Source organism: Larimichthys crocea, chromosome XXII (genome assembly GCF_000972845.2).
Source record: "Larimichthys crocea isolate SSNF chromosome XXII, L_crocea_2.0, whole genome shotgun sequence".
In the NCBI taxonomy this organism is placed as follows: Eukaryota; Metazoa; Chordata; class Actinopteri; family Sciaenidae; genus Larimichthys; species Larimichthys crocea.
Genome location: NC_040032.1, coordinates 22,174,857 through 22,192,955, shown reverse-complemented (window position 1 = coordinate 22,192,955; position 18,099 = coordinate 22,174,857). Strand labels below are relative to the sequence as shown.

The window sequence follows — 18,099 nt, the reverse complement described above, 5'->3', positions numbered from 1 at the left end:
AATACTCCTACAATAGAATATTTTGATATATTTTATATAACTCTATGAATCGATTAATTGTACTAAAAGTGAAGCAAAAGTGTAATATTTCCTTCTAACTTCATGACATTGGATGAAACTAAAACTAACTGATAATACTCAAGTAAAATAGCTCAAATAAAATAATGATGTCTATTGTACATATTTCACATAAGACTGCATATACCATTTCATGACCAGCCCTGCTCTGCCTCTGATTGGCTAGCACGTGTTGCCTTCACTGTAACCAAGTCCATTTTTTAGGCAGAATTTCTGTCTGCAAAAAAAGTTGTTTATATTTTTGTTATGTATCTCTTTTGGAGTTGATTTAACTCTCAGTCTTTTTAACGTTGGTTTACTGGATATTTTTTTTCTACTTGTTGGAAAGGTGATACACCTGCTGTGTGACACCGGCACTGCGTGGTTGGGTGGGGCTGGGCTGGGCGGTGCAGGAGTCAGGTGTCGCTTTGTTTACCTCCTCCACCGCTCCGCTGTGGGTTCAGACGGAGTTGTTACGTGAAGTCAGACACACCTGTTAAATCCCCGGGTTGAAAACATCGTTTCAATGCGCACAGGTGAATTATTCTCACCGAATTCTTTGTTTTTGGTGACCACCGGCTCAATGTACCGGGATAAAGTGTTGTTCCGTGTCTAGACTTCTGAGTTTGTCTTGGACAAAAGCTCTCAGCTCGGTGTTTCTGCGGATTTTGTTTCCTCAACAAAGCGGCACGATGAGAGACGTCCAGGTGAATAATGAGACGTGCAGAAATGGTAAGAACAAGTTTTTCAGCATCACTCACAGTCAGTAAAAGCACGTCAGTTTTAAGAACACTGGTTTTAATAACACAAATGATAAAGATAAGCTAGAGAAATAAGTTTAATTTTACGTATAGGTGTACTATCTAAGAATGTATAGGTGTACTATCTAAGAATGTATAGGTGTACTATCTGAGGATGTATAGATGTACTATCTAAGGATGTATAGATATACTATCTGAGGCTGTATAGATGTACTATCTGAGGCTGTATAGATGTACTATCTGAGGATGTATAGGTGTACTATCTAAAAATGTATAGGTGTACTATCTAAGGGTATATAGATGTACTATCCGACGATGCATATGTGTACTATCTAAGGATGTATAGATGTACTATCTGAGGATGTATAGGTGTACTATCTGAGGACGTATAGGTGTACTATCTAAGGATGCATATGTGTATTATCTAAGTACATATAAACACACTATCTAAGAATGTAAATATGAAAGGAGTGTGTGTAGAAGTGACAAATATACAAAGTATTATTGTATGAATAAACATAAACATAGTATGTAAAAAAAAAAAACTACACTATATAAATATATGAAAACTGAGGGTTGAGAGTGAGATTAAAGTGAATTGTACAAAGGGGTATTGTACAAAGTATCAGTAAAGTACAGTAGTTATGGTTAATAGTGCACATTTTACAGACAGCAGTCCTATCGATATTATCTGTCTGTCACAGGCAGAACGTCCTTCTTTTTTCTGTTTCCTGCTTCACAAAGGTGCCAAATTTTATTTTGAGCACTTGCCTGCAGACAAATTAGAAATTAGAAATGTAGGACATGTAAAATAAGGTTTTTAAAAGTCTAGTTAAAGAAACACTTCCTTTTATATGTTCTGAGGCTGACGTGACTTCTGTCTTTCACCTTCATGATTTCCCCTCCCAATAATTCAGGTTTCAAGATATTTAAACCTCTTCCATTGTGAAAGTGTTGATCAAACTTAAATCATTTATTTTTTTGCCTTCACTTTTCGTTAAGAGCAATCCAAACTGCTGCAGTCAGTGTTATTATACTCTGTGTATACTGAGGCCTCAGTGTTGGCAGTGCAAATATTAAACTGTTCTGCCTGCCTATGTTACCTGTCTCCTCTTCTCATGTTACTCTGATTAACACAGTGGTAAAACCAGTATTGCACAACTGGGTTAAAAGTGAGCAGAAACAAACTCAGACTTCTCTAGCATTTTTTCCAAATCTGATGGTTTGTGAGATTATTGAAAGGATCGGATAAAGAATTCTTCTTGATAAAGAAGAATAATAATTAAAAAAAAGATTTAAAATCAGAATCCAGCTGAATTTCTTCCCTTTCGGTTGTTGTTTAGTTTGAGGTCACGACATCTGATCAATGTCCAATCAACAGTAAATGTTAAAGCCACTGGAAACCCAATTTCACAACAGCCTACTAATGTAACTCAGGGTTTTTACGTGAAAAATTGCAAGCATCTAAAATGTTTTAGGATTTAGTGTCAGTCCAGATTTCAAATATTTGATCATGTTTTATAAACTTTCACATTATTAGGTTCAAATCAACAATTTTGCGTAATTCATATTCACTTATACTTAATATTACAAATGTAATCTAAATGTACACATTTCAAATTATATTAAGTGTAAGGCATCACTTAATTAATGTATTGCATTACTGTAAACACAAGCTGTGAATACATTAACCTGTACATACTGTAAGTATATAATAATAAATCAATGAACTGTATAAATTACTCCTGTTATATGAACTTATATTATTGTGTCCTATTTAGTCATAATCAAAAATAAGAACAAGAAACAAGATAATCCTATAATAGCTAACTGATGCTAGCTGATGCTTTCTGTCTCTACAGGGTCTGTGATCATGTTGTCGTGTGGCTCTCAGTCTGCTGTGTGTTTGGTCATCGGCAATCAAGCGCCGTTCTACACACACCTGGATAACATCACTCAGCCAACAGGTACACACACCTCTTACATACCTGTGCTAATGGATGGGCGGGGTCTTTGTTTGTGTGCAAACATCCCTGTTTGGGTTGTTTTAGGATCTTTATTTCAAACTATGTGTAAAACATAAATAAAAAACCTGTATTCAATTACTGGCACAAAGACCAGATATTTACTGTTCAAGTTGATAAACTTTATTGTTTTTTGCAAGTACGCGCTCATTCTAAATTTTAGGTGATGTAACACAGTCGACTTGTTGAAGGTATTACATTTAAAATGAGTGTATATTCAGAATCATTTCCTATATCTGGGTCTAATGTAAGCATTGGACTCAATTCTTCTGAACTTTCTGACGCTAAAATTATTTGAAAATGTGAATGAAGTTCCTCTCCACGGCAAAACAGTGACAGAAAGGTGAAACTGGAAAAAGACAGACATGAAGGAAAAAATCAGAAACTGACCTGAACTACACACCTTTAACGTTTTGTGCACAGTATCGTGCAAACATAGCTCACAGAAAGACACATGGATACCTGCCAAAGTACTTAAAATGATCTCAGCTGTAGTTCCTGCTGCAGTACGTGTCTCCAGGAGCACATTTATCCATGACGACACAGACAAACACTCACAAAGCCAAAACAATACCAGCCGTAGAAGCAGAACGTAGCACCGAAACCTTACATGTTTGATAAAGTTCAGGTTACAGGTTGTTACTGTCTCATGAGAACAAAAAAACAAAAACAAAATGACAAAAGACACAGAGAGTATGTCAATAAAACTTTGACTGGCTCTTTAACAACGAGACAATACTAACCTCATAATGTGTTTTTGTTCTTTGCTGGTGGTGGAAAATAAAATCTTTTGTTAACAAGAGGAAAATGTCTTCATACTTCCTCAATACTCACAATGCAGCCAGAAAGAAGAACACTCGTTGTTTTGTAGAATGATTTTCCAACCAAGAAATCAGATTTACAACATTTAATTGGCTGCAGCAAACTAATATCTGAAACAGATTTTTATTTCAAAGGTAACTCTTACAATAACTTGAAACAATGATCAGCTAAATTAGGATGCAAATTATCCAACAAATGCTCATGAAAATATAAAAATATCAATTATTATACGCAGACTGGGATAAGTGGAAAAATCTGGAGTTTTTATTCATGAAAATAAATCAGGAACCGCAGCTCTGTTAGTCTTTTTCTTACAACTGTCACATTTATAGAATAATTAAACCAACTTTCTTTAATGAATATGATTTTTGGTGCCTCCCTTGTGGAGAGCAATCTGCAAAGACAACCAGCCGTCCAAGTGGGACGCAAATGGACTTTACCTGTATTCGGTGGGTTGGTGTTGGGGCCCACATGGCCAGCACAGAAGAAGAGAAAGAAAGAAACATGGAGAACTGTGTGGCAGTTAGTTTGCTAATTTTCGACTTTTTAGATATAAAACACTGCATTTGCAATAAAGCATCGATTACGCTACTGCTCTGTCTTCAATGAAGCAATAGATTTTACATTTTAGTGAACTTTTAAACACATTTTATTGGTTCAGTAAGTTGAATGTTTTATTTGGGGGCTTTCTTTAAAATAAGCTCACATTAAGTCACATTTGACCCATAAATTGAGACCTAGCTGAGTCTCATCATGAACCTCTGAAGGCCCCACATGGGAGAATCTGGGATTACTCCTATACAGTAGGCCCTTTATGAACATATCTGTGTGTGACCTTTCAGACCTTTCAGAGACTCTGTTCTAATATTTAATGTTTCACTTTTTGTAAGACAAAAGGCTTCAAATAGACTTTGTCTCTTCCCTGTGGACTGATGTTACTTCTGTATTCTGTGCTGTGTTATGTTACAATAAAGAGGGAACACTGTGATAACAATCACTGTGGGAACAACAATGGGGTGAGTTTATTATGTAAAGAGGAATGTAAATGTGATCAGAGGAACTCTGGAGGGCAGATCATGTTTTACATGAAGTTCACCAGAGTTTTGTTTTGACTCTGAAACCAAAAGGAGATTAATAAGACTATGTGTAAAATATGTGTACTCAAGGAAAGAGAAAACTTCCTGTTAGTTACCAACTCACTCAAGTCATTTTTTTTCTTGGTCAAGTTTGTCCCCCAACGTACCACAACCTTACCTGAAGGTGTGAGACCAGTCTAATTTATATGACCTTGTCAAAATGACGATTAATTAAATTTCTGTTCTAAAAACTGATATTCCCCTGAAAAAGTCTCTCATTACTCGGTGTACTCTTCACACTTCATAGCCACAATTAAAGGGATATTTTGGGTTTGGGAGCTCGCTGACTGCTGCGTACTGTAGGTAACCGAACTGTCGGCAGTCGGATTGCATAAGTGTGCATAAGTATCTCATACAACCCTGCAACAAAATATCTGAGCTATCGCTTTAAATAATAAATTGCAGATGTGAATCAAAACACAATATAGGGAATACTTTCTTTGTGAGTGTGTGCATACTAGAGTGACTCATTAACACAATCTGATTGGTTGATTACTAATGTATTAGATCCAGGTTGGCTAAAGTTATTAAACACACACACCCTCAAAAACACACACTGACTACATGTTTGTCTCCAGCCCTGAAGACAAACAGCACCTACAACCTGTGGCTGGGCCTGACTCTGGCTCTGATGTCCGCCTTCCTGATTGGTGGAAGCGTCATTCTAAAGAAGAAAGCTCTCCTCCGATTGGCCAGCACGGGTCGCACCAGAGCAGGTCAGCAGAGCTTCTCGTCTCTTTTTTTTTTCCTGATGTTTTTATAGAGAACAAGGTCTCATCCTGCCTGAATCTTTACTGTGTGTTTTTATTGTAGTAGTGTTGTTGTAGTTAGAAAGAAATCACACATTAACATGATTAAAAATAATAATAATAATTGTTCTACAAGATTTGAATGATTTTGTCCACAGCTGTATCTTGAAAGCATCAAATGACAAATTCCTGGAAGTAACTTTTTCTAAAGTTGACATATGGTTAGTTATCAGTTTGCTAAAACATGTACAAACATTGTTATGGCACAAAGTTTTCTACAGTTCAAGGATAGAAAAGCTAAAAAGTTGTAGCAAAGACCCGGAGAGAAGAAATGTTGGTGATAAAGACAGTTTGAACTCTTGATTTCAGCCTCTGTGTTACGAAATAAGTGGATAAATAGAGAGTTGCTCAACCAGTTTGACTTCGCTGGTCACAGACAGCAGATGCCTTACCTCTGGATTTCACCGTACACAGCTCTATTATCATGTTTTGGCCCATTTTACATGAAGCTTTATATTCCATCAGGAGCATTTGAGAAGTGTTTTGCCCACCAGACTTTATTAACTTGCTTAGAATTGGTCATATTTCACAGTTTTTTGTGCCTATACCATGAATAAATATGTTACATAGTTAAATAATTTCCCTTTTGTCTGTTTTTACAATCGGGAATCTGCAAAGGTGTTTTATTTTGAAAATGATCCATGCCCTTTCTGACCTCCGGCTAGCTCGATCTGCTTTGTGCTGATTGATGTGGCATTGGTTAAAAACAGAAGAGGGAAGAACTGAAACACGTCACAGCGCTTCTGCAGGAATCACAAACATTGTGTGTGATGGGACTGAGCCGTTACAGGAAACTCAACCTAAATATTGGGCTCCAAACAGCCGTGTGCATTGATAACTGTCCCAAGATCAGACTTAAATTATCATTATCCTCAGATAGTGATTTAGGAGTGTTTTCTCATGATCAGGAATAATCATCATTTTTTTCTCAAAATAAATGAATTTGTAAATAAAGTAGTGTCATGTTGTGTTTGTATGTAAAACATGACTGTGTGTGTGTGTGTGTGTGTGTGTGTGTGTGTGTGTGTGTAGGTGACGGAGGCCACGGCTACCTAAAGGACTTGCTATGGTGGGGAGGCTTGTTAACCAGTAAGAATTATGTTTTTATTTGAGTTTATAATCCAAGTTCTTTGTGTTAATCTAACTCTAATAAAAATGTTTGCTTTAGGGCGGCGTTTAGCTCAGTTGCTCAGTTGGTAGAGCAGCCGCCCCATGTGCGAAGGCTCAGTCCTTGTTGCAGAAACCCAGGGTTCGAATCCGACCTGTGGCCCTTTCCTGCATGTCATTCCCCGTCTCTCTCTCCCCGCATTCCTGTCCCTCTTCAGCTGTCTCTATCAGAAATAAATCTTGAAAAAAAGAAAAATGTTTGTTTGTTACACAGAGTCAGGTGAGATGATGTCATGTTAGAACTCTTATTCCAGTGCAATTTAAACAGATGAATTTTGCTACAAAATATTTGCTTTAATATGTTGTTGTGATTGGGCTAGCTGTTCCCCCTGCTTCCAGCCTTTGTACTAATCTAGGCAAACACATCCTGGACCTATGAAACTGATATCTGACTGGGGAAATGCATAATTAATACAAAATGTTTGTTCTACAATTAAATTTAAATGATCTGCTTATGGTGTTACTATCAGCTGTAGGGTAACTACTGATAGAGCCTTTTTTTGGACTGTCTCTGCAGTGGGAGCTGGAGAAGCCTGTAACTTTGCTGCCTACATGTTCGCTCCGGCCACGTTGGTGACTCCGCTGGGCGCTCTGAGTGTCCTCATCAGGTAGCCGTAGTTCTCAGAGTTAAACTCAAGTTTAAGTTTAACCAAATTATTGAAAAAGCTTTAAAGTAAATACAAAAACAGTTCAGTGTCACACAGATCATTTAATCTGGAGCCAAAACACACTTCAGTTTAAATTTGACTCTCTGTGTTTGTGCGTTTCAGTGCAGTCTTGTCTTCCTACCTGTTGGGGGAGGTGTTGAACGTGGTCGGGAAGTTCGGCTGTCTGCTGTGTGTGCTGGGAAGCATATTATTGGTTATCCACGCCCCACAGGAGCAGGAAGTGACGTCACTACAGGAAATGAGCAAAAAGTTGCTGGAGCCTGGTGAGATGGCGATAATAAAGTCTGTCAGTTTTTACATGCAGTTCCTACCTAAATAATTCTTTAATACTTCATTGGTGACGTACTGCGAGTTGTTGTTGACTCCGTTTTCAAGCAGGAAGAAATGTCGTCCCGCCTGCTCACAAAAAAATCATATTCCAGCTAAACAGTAACTAAAATATATTTGTGAAAACATTTGAGGAGAGAAATATTAAATGCAGTAATCACTGAGAATGGCTTCTCAATTACAACATAGCCACGCCCCAAAGCATACCCTGCTTTCTCATCTGTTTTACACTAAATGAAACGATAATTTACCAAAATGAACATCATGCAATATGCATGCTAATTTTGGAGCTGAACTGTAACCTAACATTTTGGTTTTACAGCCTCATGCAGCTGCTAGCAGAGGCTTCAACCAGCAAACAGTAACAAGTGAAATGATTTTAATAATCCACATGTATGTTTCTGATGTATGTCATTGTTGTTGTTCTGTTATCTTGATGTTTTGGTATCATCACACGCACAGGTATTCATGCTTGTGATGTGTATCATAGTTTATGTGTTGTGTGTGCAATCTTCCAACTTTTAATAGGGGTGAGATATTAAAGGAACAATTTACATTTTAACTTATTCACCTCTTTAGGGGAGATTTCACATCATGTATGACCAGGACTCCAACCCAGATCACTAGTACACAGATTCTGGCTCCAAATGACCAGAGCAACATAGCAGTTGTAAGAGTAACCTGGTCAACAAAGCTGACCTTATGTTGGACATCCAACATGTACAACAGCTGAAATGTGACTCTGTCTCTTTGCCACCTGATAGTGGAAGAAACACAGAGACACTTGATCTGCTCTTAGAACACTGTCTGTTGTAGTAATACTTAAGAGTTTTAATTAATGGAGAATGTAGATTCATATTTTTATTTCAGTTAAAAGTTTTAATGTGTTTTAATAGTAATAATAACTCTTGTGTCGTGTGTGTGTGTGTGTGTGTTAGGTTTCCTGGTCTACATGTCGGCGGTGTTGCTGCTGTGTGCAGTGCTCTGTCTTTATTTCTCTCCTCGGGTCGGTCGCTCTAACATCCTCGTCTACATCAGCATCTGCTCGTTGCTCGGAGCCTTCACAGTCTCTTCCGTGAAGGGTCTCGCCATCGCCATTAACACCGGTGAGAGACAAAATATATTACCATGTTTTGGCACTCCCTCATCAACTGTCGAGTTGCATTGTGGGTAATGTAGGCACCAGGTTTTGAGATATCGTCTCCGGTTCTGCTACGTTGATTTTGATCCTTTGTTTTTTTTTTTTTTTTTTTTAAACTGTCCATCGTGAGTCAAATAGTTTTATTGAAGTGCAATGATAAACTGATGGAAATCTTGTCTCTTTCTTTTTCTTTAGCGTTTTATGATATATCAGTCCTTGCTAGTCCTCTCACCTGGATCCTGCTGTTCACTCTCATCATCTCAATAGTAATACAGGTGAGCTGTAAAGTCATTTTTTTTCTTGTCTCATAGTCTCATTTCCTCATGTTCAAGTCAAAGCTGCACTCGGACACTGAGTATAAAAATGTTTCTCTAATGCTCACAGGTGAACTACCTGAATAAGTCTCTGGACACCTTCAACACGCTGATGGTCTATCCCATCTACTACGTCCTCTTCACCTCTGTGGTTCTGTCCACCTCCATCATCCTCTTCCAGGAGTGGAGGAGCATGGTGGCCGTGGACGTGGTCACAACACTGGGAGCCTTCCTGGTCATTGTGGTGGGCGTGGCCATGCTCCACATGTTCAAAGAGATCCAGGTTGGTGGTCACTCACCAACACATTTATAAACAAGACGCAACATGAGACCTTTGGTTCAAAGGTGAAACAGGTCGATTGGTTGGATGAAGTGTAGTAATCTGTTAAATCTGTTTTGATTACTGTGATTTTAAAGTAAAACCTGCAATGATGTCTCACAGGTAACGATGAGGGAGCTGACCAATCAGCTGTCTCAGCCGGTGGAGAGGGAGGGGCTCGCAGAGGAGATTTCAGCCAGTGAACAAATAGAAAATGATGTAGGAAGGAGGAATAAAAAAGAGGATAAATACGGACTGATGGACAACATGGTGATAGAGAGTCTTCCTCCTATGAGAGAGGAGGGCCCGAGAGTCTTCATCATCAGCTGAAAGAGCCAGATGAAGACATAGGTTTGTGTTTCCTGTCTGGACTTTGGAGTTCAGATTCACTGTGATATTTTAAGTTTTGTGCACTTTCTTAAAGGTCCTTTAGTTTGACGGTTAGCCAGTTCATCCTCCTCCTTTAATATTTCACACAAAACAAACCTAAATGTACTGTGCAGGTCCTGGACAGAAATCTGAGAGAATCTCTGACCCCATATAACAAAAAGAAAAACTTAACATCTACAAAGAAACAATAAATGACTACAAAGAGACGCAAAATTACTACACAGAGATTTAAAATGGTTACAGACAACTACACCAAATGATATACAGAGATACCAAATGATTATGAAGAGAATGAAAATGAGTACAGAGACAAAAAAATATTACAAAGAAACACTAAATGACTACAATGATGTAAGACTTTTGGCATGAATGAAAGTATATTAAATTACGTCTGGATGTTATCCAGATCTGAGACATTAGAAGTCTCAAGTGTAAATGAGGCCACTGTCCATTATCATTTCTGCTACACCTTCAGATTCTTTTTACGTCCCCTCTTGGATGTGGTGAGAGGTAAGAAAATGTTTTATGTTATGTTATATAAACTTTAATAACCAGCTTTCTTTTTTGAAAGAGTGCTTTAAATTGTAACTCTGATGTTGTTCAAGTCTTCTTATTGTCAACAAATCTCATGAAAAACCAAAACCAGCAATGTCTCCCAATACTTTACAGAGTACACCACTCTGTCTAAAAATAAAGCTGTTAATCACATCTGATAACGTGTGAAAAGTTGACAGTATGCCACCTGAAACCCTGTTCTGACTGGAATCAGTTCTGAATAAATAATAAGCGGTAGTATGTTTTTTAGGTCACACACATACAGACCGGACAGTTGTGTAACTTGAGAATAGAGACTTCAGCTCTGTGGTTAAGTTTTACTCAAGTCGATGACAACACTTGTTCAATCTGTCAGACTAATTTCATCATCCCGTCTCTGTTTTTCAATAAATCAGCGGTAGATGCCTAAAAATCCACGTTGACGAGTGGCTAGCTACCAACAGCCTTTTCATAGTGCAATAGTACACAGCTCTAAAGAAGGTGCTGCTTTTAAACATCATCGTCTCAAGGCAGATGTGTCATCAGTTAAAGACGGGGAAAGCCTGATGTAATGGAGATGTAAATGTCTGTTGTGCTGGGCTGAAACCAACAGTTATGGTCTGTAGTTTTCGATTAATTATTAGTTTTAGTAGACTCGTATCTGTGGTTTGGAGACTTCTGGTTCTTAGCTAATTTAGCCTGGCTAGCTAAAGTAGCTTTCATGAAAGCTGGACATGATTATGAGATTATTTTCTCTTCTGTGGCAAGAAACACGACACACACGTACTGTGGATAACTTGATTTTGATATTTTTATGGATTTGTTGACGGTATAGAAAACACAGAGAAATACAAAACTACTATCAAAAAAACATCTTTCCATTGCACTTTGTTCACTTTGTTAATCATCATTTCAAGGCCTATATATACGTTTCACATATGATTTTATATAATTTGAATTATCGATAATCTTATTTCTGACATCACTGTAAAAATTTTAATTATTTCCATAGTATGTTGAATGTTTTCTTTACAACTGAGTGTTGTATTAACCTATTGCATTTCTTTACGTTCTATGTTTTTTGATGTATTTATTTTAGTTTTATGTTTTCTCAACAGTGAATAAGAAAGGTATTTTTATTTGTTACTCTTGGGGATTACTATCGTCAAACTAGAGGTTCTAAAGTCAAGGAGGCAAATAAGTTTTTATTTGAAAGATAAAAAGACATATCAGGGATACAACCTTGTTTTTAAGACGATGTGACTCTGGTTTGCTGCTCTCTGTGGTGGCAGGAAATTAACGCAGAAGGACACAGCCTCCTGCTGTTAACTGCATTTTTATTTTATTATTTTTTTAAATCCTCATATTTCCACAGTTACTGTTCTCGTCTCTGCAGATGACTATAGTTTATGACGCAGATGGACACAAACTGTTTCTGTGATACATACTGACCATCATTCAGTGTTTACGATAACTAATTTCCCTAGTCTCAATGGTTGTGAGTCAAACAGTATAAATACGCTGTTCACATAACTAAGTAAGCTACCAGGAGTGTTTGCATGTATTTGATGATTGGGTCCCTGCAGTGCTTTGCTTGATGACATCATGTTGTTGTCTGGCAAAAGTTGAGCTATACTTAACTTTTTTACTAGATGACCCTATATTGTCGACTACAGAGAGAATTAAAATGATTAAAATGACCAAAAAGAGTTATAAACGGCTGTAAAAAGACACTAACAACTGTAAAGAAACACTAACGACTGTAAAGAGACACTAACAACTGTAATGAAACACTAACGACTGTAAAAAGACACTAACAACTGTAAAGAAACACTAACGACTGTAAAGAAACACTAACGACTGTAAAGATACACAAAACATCTATACAGAAACGACCACAAAGAGATGCAAACACACGTGACTACAAAGAGACAATATGACCACAAATGGATACAAAACAACCACAATGAGACACAAACGACTACAAAGATGCACAAAATTACCGTATGAAGATGCAAAACAACTGTTAATACTTAAATGACTGCAGAAAGACAAAATCACCAAGACACAAAACAACTATCAAGATAGTCGACAGTTTAAACCAAAAGTCCAAGATACTGACACAAATCTGTAATTCAAAAATAACTTAGAGTTAAGAATAATGTCCACATTGTTTTGGTCTCTAAGTGTGTGTGTGTGTGTGGTGTAGATATAATATATTATATATATATATAAATAATATATAGATATATATATATAATTATATATATATATATATTATATATATATTATATAATATATATATAATATATAGATATAAGTACTAATGTAATGGGGTGGTACAGTTATACTTTGGTTTTATTTCAAGAGATTTTGTCCTTTTCTACCTGGATAATTTGACAGGCTGTGTATACACTGAATGATGCTCAATGATGAAACGTATAATGTGTGTGTGTGTCTGCAGCTGAAGACTTTTATGTTTATGAAGCTCAGACGAACAAACTAAAACTAATTGAAGTGTTCTGACCTCTTAAAAGGACGAATGTCCGTCAGCGTTTTTGATTTTTCAATTGTTCGTGTATGTTGACGTTTGTGTAATCATTGATAATTAAGTATGTGTGTGATGTACAGAGAAGCACAGCAGTTTAGGTATTTGCTTGCTTCTTGCTGAGAGTTAGATGTTCAGACTGATTCCACTGTGTCTTTAGCATAAAGATTGGAAACCGAAGGAAACAGGTCATCCACCTACCTAGATCACTGATTATCACACAAGACTTTAATATATAAATATACAACTATAAAAGTGGTGTTGGCCTCTGACTACCAAACTATTAAATGGAAATTTTGTGATACATGTACAGAGGCTTAAAAAAAGTCACTTTACAGGACAGACAAAACCTAATTAGCTAACTCTTACCCTTTGTTTCCAGTCTTTATGTTGAGCTAAGCAAAACTAAGCAGTTGCAGGCTGTATATTGTACTGTACAGACATGAGAGACAAACAACAAACTAACTCTGACCTGATGTTTATTATTTCTAATTTTAAATGATTCCTTAAAGGATGAAAAAAAAAGTCCATATTATGAGCAGCAGTTATGCAACGTATGTGTGATTTAACGCCGAGCCGCTCAAACAGAATGAAAGAAACTTTGGTTTTGTTTTATTTATGAACCTTAAACTACTTCCTGTTTTTCTGTTTTTAAACGTATCTTTTTATTTTTAACATACACAGATCATTTCAATAAAGACCAAAAGACACAAAGCGACCAAGATCTCAAACCATGTTCAGTTTTTTCATTGCTGTTTATTTCATTGCTAGCACTATCCACATTCTTTTAATTATCATTTAATTGATTGAACAGTACAAAAAGGTAAATATTCCAAAGATATTCGATTAATTTTTTTAATAGACAATATAAAAGGTAAAACTTACATTAAAACAAGTAACAAAATGTTTCATGGGGAAAAAGAAAAGAGGAAGAGGGATGAAGAGGAAATAAGAGCCAGACAACAGTAAGAACCGAGCTATTGTTGTTATTTGAAATCATTTTACAGAGTTTCCTGATAACTGTAACCTGTAAACTGCAGCTGCTGTTAGCTCAGTTTGTTAGCTGGGCTGCCGGTACTGTGAGCGCAGAGCACTAGCGTGTTAGTGTTTGTACCATAAGTAGTTTTGGGCCATCAGGAAGAGGAGGAAATGGTGCCGAGGAGCAAGAAGCCGCCAGACAAGAGTAAATCTTGGACTGACTTTCAGTTATTTCTTTAACATTTATCTTTCTTTAAATTTATTGTCTAATTTTATCATTTTTATCTCGTATCAGTTAAATTTTGATTGTTTATGTCTTTGAATTTCATTTGATTTGTTTGAAAGGTGCTTTATAAATAATGTTTTGGTAACATTTGGTCCTCCATGCTGGTTATATTTGTGCAACTGTGCCTCTGATATACAGAGAAGAGAGGAGAAAACCTTACAGTTCATCTTTTCAGCATCAACTCTGTCATTCTGCACATGATTTATTCTTCCATTCGATCTTGTTCTTCTCTGCCTGTTGACCAGCGTTGATCATTACCATTGTGTTGCTGCTCTGCTGCATCTCCAGTGGGGAAACCGGAGTGAAGGTGTTGTCAGTGAAGTGTTTTGTCAGTAACCTCAGTGGACTAATTATCCAGCAGCAGAATCATCAGGAGACAGACAGGCAGACAGATAGACAGACCGAATGTCAGACAGGAAACTCAGCAACCTGCAGCTAGTTAGTGAGATCCTCTCAAACTTTCACTTTGGCGCTGCAGAGGAATTTGAATTGCAAACTAGAGACACATCCAGTGGCACTGCAGCCATCAAACCGCCGGTCACTGAACGTCCTCGTTAAAAGCTCGTCCTCGTTGTTTTGTTTTTTTAAACTCAGATTCTGAGTCACTGAGGACTGAGTCGTAAAGTTGTAAACTGACAAAGAGAGAGATGAGTTTTGAATATATGAGGTGTTTTTCCATCCCCTTAGTTTGTGCATGCAAATTCCTGAGTGTTTAAAAAATCACTCGTTACTTCCTGTGAAGAGCTGAAATCATCAGATGTGTGCAAAGCGGAGAGGACTCTGTGACCTTTCTCACATTAATACAAACTAACACAAATGTCTGATTTCTTTTACATTTTCCATTGTTTCAGCTTTGACTGGAGGTCTCTTAAAGAGCTTGTTGTGTCTTCTTCTTCTGTGCAGGACTCCCCAACCTTTTCCCTTTTATTCTTTCTATAATCGAGTAAACGCACCAAGTCACATATTTTATGGATCTTTCACATTATATTCAATGCAGAACAATAACAGAACAAAACAACTGATAGGCTGAATAATTACCCCAAAAAATGAACTGAAGTTTTCATACACCCCTTAAAATCATGAAGGCCCCCACATGAAGCTTTGGCGACCCATAGTGGAGATCAGTACCCCTATGTTGAAAACCAGTGGTTTAATGCCACCAACTGAAGAATTAGCTTCATCTGCTGTTTATTTTGCAGATTTTCTGTAAATTCTGTCAAAGTTTGAGCTACATTTGGACGGAAACTTGGCCAGTGAGAACGAGACAAAACCTTGTTTGTGATTCATAATAGTAATATGTTTAATATATCCTGACAGAGTAATCCCTGACATTGTATCAGTGTCAGCAAACAGGGCTGCATTTGTACAACAGATTTCAGATTTCAGGCAGTTCAGAGTGCTTTAGGTGTGACCGAAAAGCATTTACAGAAGAGTTCAAATTAACACAGAGACAACATACATTTCTGAATACTTGTATATTGCTGTGGAGTTCAGTTTCTTCTTTTTGTGTCAGTTCTCCAGACGTCCACTTGGTGTCACTGTGAAACAAGCCTCTGACAGGACTCTTTAAAGAGTTGGACTTCTTCCAGTGGACATTTGCATTAATCACAGTGTGATGTATAAAACATTAGACCTTAAAAACACACTTTAGATACCTTTAAAGCTTGAATTCATCCACTTGTCTAGTCTGCATGTCTTTATCTCCTGCTGTGTGGTGTTTAGTATTCAGAAATACAATGAAAGGAAATTGTGTTTTTAACCTGAATTCACCTCATCACCGAACAAGAGCAGCGGAAACAGTGACCTGAATATTCAGCAGGGTGTTCAGGAGGAATCCCAGAATCCCCAGAAAGGTTTTTGCAGCAGTCGAAGGTAAAATGTTGGAGATGTTTTCAGGACTGTGGAGGTGTCAGTGAACATGATGTCAGTTCATGACTGGCTGTCTGGATCCATTTCTCTACTGTCATTCCTTCATCTCCATGAGCACACGCTGTAGTTTATTTTGACTCAATCCCACGTTCACTGACCTGGTGCCACAACACATTAGAGCACTGAGTCTGGATTAATCCGCTGATGGAAATAGTCCCCAATAAATGAACTTCTTCCTCCGGTTTGTGTCACAAAAACTACAGTGAGCAGCTGTTTTAGGAAATTCTTGAACCTTTTGCTTTATGTCTTCAGTAGGAACCACTGACAGTATATAATTAGAGAGCTTCAGGGTCTGCGATGTGTTTTAAACCTGAAGACTATCTATTGTCCAGCAGGGGGCAACTCCACTGGCTATATCAACAAGGTCTGATTGTATTGAGTCTTGTGAAGAAATGAGCCTTCTTCTCAGTTGATTTAAGTTTATGGTCTTAATCTCTAGCTGCAAGTCTTCTTCCATACTGCATGATGTTCACTTTGTAAATTTTGGTCCCATTTAAAGTAAAATAGACGATAAAGTAGCATGGACGCCTTGTGACCAATGGACTTGGAGCTGAGAGCCATAGAAAGGAAGATGTTAGTAGACAGTATAAAAAACTTTAAGCACAATTTTGAACCGTCTGAGATGAGCTGGATGACAATTGTGAAATCTATATGGTTGGTTTTCCTCGATCGCAGAGCTTCACTCTTTAGGCCTTTTATTTCATGAAGCTCTCAACAACAACAAAAAGTCAGTCGCAGATTTTTTTGGGCACCTTCTTGCCTAGACTTTCCTGCATCTTATTTCTAGTCTCACATGGCACCTTCGACATCGCAGCAGATCTCTGCAGTGTTTTCAGTCTGAAGACCGACAAAAGGCGTCACACATTAAATCTGTTAGTGATAACAAAAATACATTATATCACCAAAACACCTTCATTTTGTAAATCTCTCGCAATTTTTGGCAATCTTCAGTGAAGAGTCTGATGCAGGTTTTTTTCTTCATCATGATGATCAGCATCATTCATCATCTCTGCAGCTCTGCAGCAGTTTCTTAGCCCCATGATAGTGATAACAACAATCACAACTCTACACTCTATCTGCTGCTGATGAAAACAAGTCACTGTAAACCAAAAGCCATAATTACATTTTGCACTCTTTGGTTAGCTTTGGTTAATTCCCTGACAACCAATCAGCTCGCCTTCTCTGTCTGGGTTGCACAACTTGCGTCCATGTTTGATGGTCATTTTAAACCCCCATAATCCTCTCTGAGAGGTTGAATTGGCACGACACAAAAAGCTTCTTTTTTTCTCTCCCTCCCGCTGCAATTTGATGATTTCACTGTCGTTTATGCACTTTTCTTCTTATCTGACAGTTTTCCACAGATGTTCCTCCATAATTACTTCATAAATCTGCCTCCACGACTTCTCATTATGTTGCCATGTGATTTTTAAAATCCTTCAATACAGACCAGCGCTGGCATTTTATATATGTGTGTATATAAGCAGTCTGAGTGAGTCACTATAAATATAACTACAGAAGATCCTCAATGAAATAGCTCAACAGCTATTGGATGGATTGTCTTGAAACGTTGCTCAGGCTTTCGTGTTCCCCTCAGGATGAATTGTAATAACTTTTTTGATCCTCTTTGACTCTTCATCTTTTGCCATGTTGAACTGATTCAACATTTGAATTTGATTCATGACCAAATCGTGTTCCCATCAGTGTTAGTATGCTAACACACGGAGCTAAGATGTTGACCACGGTGAACATTATACCTGCTGAACATCAGCATGTTAATGTTTCAATCAGAGTATTTTGATGCATTTTGAAGTATCTCTTTTTTATTTAATAATCTTGTTGCACCCTGTTGTTCTGGTTTTCTGACCGAAAATATGGATTGGCACCACCTG

At 37.4% G+C, this 18,099-nt stretch overlaps 1 protein-coding gene across 1 annotated transcript; it reads left to right on the top strand.

Annotated features, from left to right (window-relative positions):
- Nucleotides 1-463: 463 nt before the first annotated feature.
- nipal4 (NIPA like domain containing 4) lies at nucleotides 464-12,484 on the top strand. The gene is made up of 10 exons (XM_010746989.3): nucleotides 464-789; nucleotides 2,681-2,785; nucleotides 5,379-5,516; nucleotides 6,642-6,698; nucleotides 7,294-7,384; nucleotides 7,547-7,707; nucleotides 8,710-8,877; nucleotides 9,108-9,187; nucleotides 9,297-9,509; nucleotides 9,669-12,484. Exons 1-10 carry the CDS (start codon nucleotides 750-752, stop codon nucleotides 9,873-9,875), a joined length of 1,260 nt encoding a protein of 419 aa, XP_010745291.3. The 5' UTR covers nucleotides 464-749; the 3' UTR covers nucleotides 9,876-12,484.
- The last annotated feature ends 5,615 nt before the right edge of the window (nucleotides 12,485-18,099 follow it).